Source organism: Falco cherrug, chromosome 13, assembly GCF_023634085.1.
Source record: "Falco cherrug isolate bFalChe1 chromosome 13, bFalChe1.pri, whole genome shotgun sequence".
Taxonomy (NCBI): Eukaryota; Metazoa; Chordata; class Aves; order Falconiformes; family Falconidae; genus Falco; species Falco cherrug.
Window position 1 is genome coordinate 28,574,851 of NC_073709.1, and position 7,656 is coordinate 28,582,506.

General features: G+C 41.6%; 1 protein-coding gene across 3 annotated transcripts in view; it reads left to right on the forward strand.

The window, feature by feature from the left end:
- Positions 1-4,562, forward strand: part of DISP1 (dispatched RND transporter family member 1) — a 92,202-nt gene extending 87,640 nt beyond the window's left edge. For all 3 annotated transcript variants that reach the window (XM_055725554.1, XM_055725555.1, XM_005433967.4), the window contains exon 8: positions 899-4,562. In XM_055725554.1, coding sequence (XP_055581529.1) covers positions 899-4,543 — 3,645 coding nt within the window. In that variant the 3' untranslated portion in view covers positions 4,544-4,562. The remainder of the gene's footprint in view (positions 1-898) is intronic.
- The last annotated feature ends 3,094 nt before the right edge of the window (positions 4,563-7,656 follow it).

Here is a 7,656-nt window from a genome sequence, read left to right on the forward strand (position 1 = left end):
AAAGCTCTGGTGGGAGTTCCTAGGCTTTGGGCAGTCACTTGAACTTGAGGACCAGCAGTCCTCCCTCCTAACCCAGCTCTGTGCCCTTGTCTGCACTTGCCGCTGGTGCTTGCTTATCCCTGTGACTCCTCTGGCCTTGCTGCTGCTGCATCTTACTCCACTTTACTGCTGAGTCAGCTCTTGGGTCTTCGTCCCACAGTGGGTACAGCGTTCAGAAGCGTGACCTTTGTCTCTGTGCAGCAGGACTTATTTTGGGGCGCCTCACGCCACAGTAGAATCATCCAGGGCTTGTGCCCTGAAGATCCTGCATGACTTAGGGACACGCGGTGCCTGGGCAGCAGGCTGACTTGACTGAAGGAAATGTCTGTCAGCTGTACGAGAGCTAAAAAAGACTCATAAAGTGAGCATTGCAGAAGAGAGGTCAGATGATGGAAGTCATCGTAAAGCTGTCACATCCTTTCTTTCTGGATGATAAGTCCCTGCCTCTCTTAGGAACTTCTGTGTATGATTCCAAGCCAAATGAAACTTCATTGATGTATGGCTGATTATTTATTTTCAGGACTAGCATGAGATAATAGAAGAGAGTTAACAGTTCTCAATCTGGGAAAAAAGCCACCCCACCCCAGACCATCTTCAAACAATAGAATTACAATATTCTTAATGCTTCTGCCAAGTCTATGCCTCTGTGACAAGTCAGTATACTGAGTTACTGCTGGTTTGGTCTGCTGCATGTAAGAGGATACTGATCAAAAACAATGTGTGTGGAAATAAGAATTTCAAATGTTAACACAAAAGGACCGTAAGCTGAACTTTGGCGCTTTTTTTGCGGGTGAATGTTTCTAATAAATGCAGACTATTGCTTTAAACTGGATTTTTTACCCTGCCTGTCTTTATACAGATCAGATCCCATTCCCACTTTGGTGATCTCTGCCAGAGAGCCACTGCTGCTTCGTGCTGTCCCAGCTGGACACTGGGCAACTATATTGCTATTCTAAACAACAGGTCATCGTGTCAAAAAATTGTAGAACGGGATGTCTCTCACACCCTAAAGCTGCTTCGCACATGTGCCAAATACTACTACAATGGAACCCTGGGGCCAGACTGCTGGGATATGAATGCCAAAAGGAAGGACCAACTCAAGTGTACAAATGTGCCTCGTAAATGTACCAAGTACAATGCTGTTTACCAGATCCTTCACTATCTAGTGGACAAGGATTTTCTAAGCCCAAAGACAGCTGACTATGTCTTGCCAGCTTTAAAATACAGCATGCTTTTCTCTCCAACTGAGAAAGGGGAAAGCATGATGAGTATTTACCTTGATAACTTTGAGAACTGGAACGCTTCTGATGGTGTAACAACCGTCACAGGGATTGAGTTTGGAATAAAGCATAGATTGTTTCAAGATTACCTGTTGATGGATACCGTGTATCCTGCCATAGCCATTGTAATTGTTTTACTAGTCATGTGTGTATACACGAAGTCCATGTTTATCACGCTGATGACTATGTTTGCAATAATTAGTTCCTTGATTATTTCTTACTTTCTCTATCGAGTAGTATTTAATTTTGAGTTCTTTCCATTCATGAATCTCACGGCATTGATTATTCTTGTTGGGATTGGAGCAGATGATGCTTTTGTCTTATGTGATGTTTGGAACTACACAAAATTTGATAAACCTCATGCTGGAACCTCTGAGACAGTAAGCATTACACTGCAGCATGCTGCTCTTTCCATGTTTGTCACGAGTTTTACTACCGCTGCTGCCTTCTATGCTAATTATGTCAGCAATATCACAGCAATCAGGTGTTTTGGTGTTTATGCCGGCACTGCCATTTTGGTGAATTATGTTTTGATGGTTACATGGCTACCTGCTGTAGTTGTATTACATGAACGATACCTTCTTAATATTTTCAGTTGCTTTAAGAAACCTCAGCAGAGGGTATACAACAACAAAAACTGCTGGACAGTGTTGTGCCAAATGTTCCACAAGGTTATTTTTGCAGTCTCAGAAACATCCAGGATATTTTTTGAAAAAGTTTTGCCATGCATTGTTATCAAATTTCGATACATTTGGCTTTTCTGGTTCCTTGCCTTAACCATTGGTGGAGCATATATCGTGTGTGTAAATCCAAAGATGAAATTGCCATCGTTGGAGCTCTCAGAGTTTCAGGTATTTAGGTCTTCTCACCCATTTGAACGATATGATGCAGAATATAAAAAACTTTTTATGTTTGAACGTGTCCACCATGGAGAAGAGCTCCACATGCCAATTACGGTAATCTGGGGTGTCACACCTGAGGATAATGGTGACCCTTTAAACCCTAAAAGTAAAGGAAAGCTGCAGCTAGATAGTAGTTTTAATATCGCTAGCCCAGCTTCACAGGTTTGGATTTTACGTTTCTGTCAGAAGTTAAGAAATCAAACATTTTACTATCAGACTGAAGAACAAGACTTCACAAGCTGCTTCATTGAAACATTTAAGCAGTGGATGGAAAATCAAGACTGCGATGAGCCATCCCTTTACCCCTGCTGCAGCCACTGGAGCTTTCCATACAAACAAGAAGTTTTTGAATTATGTATCAAGAGAGCTATAATGGAGCTAGAAAGAAGCACAGGGTACCATTTAGACAGTAAAACCCCAGGGCCTCGCTTTGATCTAAATGACACCATCAGGGCAGTGGTGTTGGAGTTCCAAAGCACTTACCTCTTCACACTGGCTTATGAGAAAATGCATCAGTTTTACAAAGAGGTGGACTTGTGGATTTCAAGTGAACTTAGTTCTGCCCCTGAAGGTCTCAGCAATGGTTGGTTTGTGAGTAACCTCGAATTTTATGATCTTCAGGACAGCCTTTCTGATGGTACTCTGATTGCCATGGGTCTTTCAGTTGCTGTTGCATTTAGTGTAATGCTTCTTACGACTTGGAATATAATTATAAGCCTTTATGCAATAGTTTCAATAGCTGGAACTATTTTTGTTACAGTAGGTTCTTTGGTTCTTCTTGGATGGGAGCTAAATGTGTTAGAATCTGTCACTATTTCGGTGGCTGTTGGCTTATCTGTAGACTTTGCTGTTCATTATGGAGTGGCTTATCGCTTAGCCCCTGACCCTGATCGAGAGGGAAAGGTCATTTTTTCTTTAAGTCGTATGGGTTCTGCTATTGCAATGGCTGCATTGACTACATTTGTAGCTGGAGCAATGATGATGCCCTCTACAGTGTTGGCGTACACGCAGCTTGGCACTTTTATGATGCTTATCATGTGCATTAGTTGGGCTTTTGCAACGTTCTTCTTCCAGTGCATGTGCCGATGCCTTGGACCCCAGGGCACTTGTGGCCAGATCCCGCTACCAAAAAAATTGCGGTGTAATGCCTTCTCTCAGACCTTTTCAGGAGCCCAAGGAGGCAGAGGTCAAAATAAATCCCATCCTGTTAGCAAATATCAGCTGGACTCTAGAAGTCAAAAACCAGAAGTGGAGCATGAGCACTATGAGCTTGAGCCTCTGGCATCACAAACCGGTCTCTGTAACCCTGCAGAGAAGGTGACGTATGAAGAAACTCATATCTGCTCAGAGCTCTTCAGCAGCCGGCTCCAAAACACATGTATGCCTATGCATTCAGCCTATAACAGCGAAGTGAGTAAAAGCATCAAAAACGTGGCTAGTTCAGCTATGCTACAGACATCTATTGACCAACACACCATATGCCCGATTTTCTCTCAAAACAGGCAGTGTAGCTGTCCCGATGCATATAAGCAAGTGGCAGTGAAGTGGAGTCCACACTCATGTCAACAGTTAAGTGACACCTTCTGTTACCAGTGTTCTCCTTCACCGGGAACGGTACAGATCCAAAGCTCTGTAGCTCCTATAAATGCTTTACAGCAAGCTGCCGAAGGTTATGTGCACCCAGTCCAGCATGTCCTCCACTGCAGTTGCCTTCAAGGAAGGCTCAAAAGAACCATGACGCAGAACTCTCTGCCTAAAAATTTTTTCCTCCAGTCTGTGCAACAGTTTCAGGCACATCAAAGAATAAATAGGACAGATTTGCATGCTCATCAAAACCCAGAGGAAAACGTAAGAACTGTTCCAAAGGCGATGAGCTCCTCACAGTTTCTTTGCCGAAACGCAGGACCTCTAATAGTGCGTTGCTCTGAATGTGAGAACAGTCTATCAAACAACCAAAAGGGATTCTGTCAGCAGGCAGACAAGGGTGATGAAAAGGGTGGTACAGAAGCGAACGGGGTTGAAAGCAAGAAAGCCTCTCTGTCAAAGCAGAAAAAGAAAGCTGAGAGCAAGATAGATCAGCGTTCTTTGCAGAATGACCGGGTTTTAAAGGCTGACCAAAATGATAAAAAACATCTGCTGAATAGGTCAGTGAGAGAGGCTCGCTATGAGGGTTGCCGTGAAAATTCACACTGTTGTAGCAAGGCTATCGCAGTGAAGTGCAATTCTGTTGACTGTCAAATGCCAAACATCGAAGCCAATGTGCCTCCTATGCTAATGCGCCCAGAACTTTCCAATGAAAGTTTGTTAATAAAAACACTATAATAAATCTTTAATTTGGCAATCCTGTGTCTTTCTTTTTCAAGTAAGTTTAAAACACTGAAAAGCCCTGAATAAATATGGGTTATAATTTGCATTTTGGAATGAAAAATGTATTTTATAGAACAGTAACATTTATACCTTTCATAAAGCCATTACATGTAGTAAAACCTGATGTTGTCCAGAATGTTTTTTTGCCGTAACTCATGAGCTGGATTATGCTTAACTTGGTTTTTGTCCCAGGGCATTAGAGTTTGAATTCTTCTTAGAAACCATCTCAAGAAATAGAGCGTTACAAAGAAACTCTCTCTTTTCTGAAGCCAGGGCTTGTGAGATTGATAACATTTGGGGTGGACTAAGATTGCCACATTTTCAGAGTACATCATTTACCTTTATTCTGATTGGCAGGCTTACACGCACCTTGAAACAGCGGCAGGGCTATAACTGTGTTCGTGCAGGATTGTCTGAAACACCAGCTCTGCAGGGTGTCCTGTTTGGGGAATTTTTTTAACTATTTTTCCTAACAAAATCTAAAGAAAAGCTGTTGGAGATCAACAGCGTTTTCACTACCGTTGTTGCATATCTATTTATATAGTGCAGTAAAACTTTTTGAACTTACCCGTTCTGGCAGTTACTGTGTAGACTTTGCCATTAAATACCAGAGAATGCAGGTGGGAATATTAGTAAGTAAATACTATTTAGTTCTCGGTGATGACAAGGGAAGTATAATTCATGTGTATGAGAAACGTATGTATAAAAAAAATCAGGAGTTAGAAAACTGGGTGTGAAGTGCCTTGCAATACTGAACTTTTCCCCACAAAGTATGGAAATTAGAAGTAAATTTACTGTGCAGAAAGGCATAGTTAATACACATGTTCTAGACTTAACGGTCAATAGTATCAGATGAAGTTAGTTAAAGAGGCTCAAATACATAAAATAGTGTGCTCTGAGTTTTCTTACCCAGAGGAGTTCCAAGATGTAGTTAGAAAGACTGAACTAAACCATGTAACCAAAACATCGGATTTCAAACATTGTGTTTGTGTGACTACAGGGTTTAGTCAAATGACAGCTATGGTTTGGTCATGGGAATGCTTGCTGGTCTCATTCACAGAGGGTGGATTTGAGACCTGGAACTGTGTAGTATGTCGTAATTGCTCTGCACCTTAATGACAGATCTTTCTTCATGTAATCATTTGGTTATGCCGATTTACTACACACAGATAACACAAGATAGATTTTTGTGGACTGCTGTGATACCATGTACTTGGTGTGCTATGAATCACTGGAGGAAAAGCCTGGCTTTTTCTGTTCTAATGTTCATGTCAAGGGGACGCAGAAGATTAGTATCATACAACAAACCACTTTAGTTTGTCTGGAGTAGTGATGTTGGTGCTTATATGACTGGATATAAGTGACTGAAATAGAATAAGAGGTTGAAATCTATAGAAAAAGTTAAAATAGTTTTATGTGGTCTAAGAAGAGTAGCTTCTTAGATATAATATAAAACTCAGTTCTTTTAAAACTCATAACTCAGTTTAGAGCCAGATTCTTTCTAAATGTTTGTAATGAGAGCAATTCAATGATTTTCTGTGCACCATAGAGGCCGGTAATTATAAAGAGCTAGGACTTGCAGTGCCGGCAATCTAAAGAAATTAAAAGGGATAAGAAATAAACTGGGCTGTTGCTGTTGTCTAGCTTTCTTCCTGACCGCTGCACCTGCTTGAGTGCAGTTTCTGTGAGGTCTGTATGTAACTTGCTAAGCAATAAATTGTCCTGAAATAATAAAAAAAAAAGTTATGATAGTTTAATTGACCTGCAGTCAGACCTTGCCAAAGCAGTATGTAATGCTTGTGTAGTGCCTGTCACATCAGCTGTCATTCACAGCTGTGCCTTTGAGACATGGGCCTTAGGGGAGGTCCCCAGCTAATGCATCTACAGAACATAGGACGTTTTGAGCTGATGAGCTCAAAAGTGATGTTTTTTTCTAAGCCAGTTTTCCATAACTGCGTTCTGTATAACGAGAACCCTTTTGACTGCTTATATTAATAACTGCTTTTATGACAGTGAGGTAAGCGGTAGAGATTAATGTTGTATTTTTGTTATGATTTATACGTTCTTGAAGGCTGATACAATGAAAAAAATGGGGCAGATAAGGAGTTGTGATGTAATGTACTCTTAGAAAAGATTTAAATGAGCTAATGTACTTGGCTAGCGAACGGTATTGCTGTTGTATTTGCCTTTTGTGACTTTGCTGTTACCTCCCTGCTAACTGCTTTATTCTTTCCAAATCATTTAGCTGGACAAGGAGCAGTCATTGAAGCAGATAAGTTTAATACTTATGTATGTAGCACTGTATGTGTGTATGTGTGCCGCATCTATGTCAATTCATGAATAGACTCTCAAATCCATTCCTGGAGAGCGGAAGAGAATACGTATTGGTTCCAGTGACATTTGAAGGCTGCTGAGGCTATGCGTTATTCTCTTCTCATAAAACTCGTGAGAGAAAAAAAGAAATATCAATAATTAAGTTTTTACAGGTTACTAGGAGCAAGCACGGAGGGGTGGGATCCTGGTCCACTCACTCTGGGAAATCTTAACAAGGACCATTACGTCCTACTGAGGCATCTCTCCAGGACTTGCCAGTGATTGCCAAGTCCCAAGGGAAGCTGATGAGCCTAGAATACTCTAATTTCCATTAAGTGATGTGCTGTCACTGAGGTCCTCCCTGGCATTGGGATCGCGTAGTGAATTTGGATGTGTGCATGCCACACTGGCAAAGTGTGGTGTTTCTCTTGTAGGCTGCCCACCTGGGGTCAGGGCCTTGCCACTGGCACTGGCTCACGCTTCCTCCATGAAGTGACGTGGTCCTGGCTTTAGAAGATGCAGAGTTTTATTTCTATGGATAATCAGTGCTGGGGTATTCACCAAACTGGGCAAGATATTTGGTAATTGTTCTGGTAGTGATGACAAGTGTAGCTTGGGACATGACAGACGTGCCTTCTGCCTTTTCAAAGTCTAGGAAAGACTTTACTGTAACTTGTAGATGCAGTTAATCTTTGAAGTGACGTCTCTGATTATCCAGGGGAGGAGAGAGAGGCTTTACGTAGATCTGGTGGTGG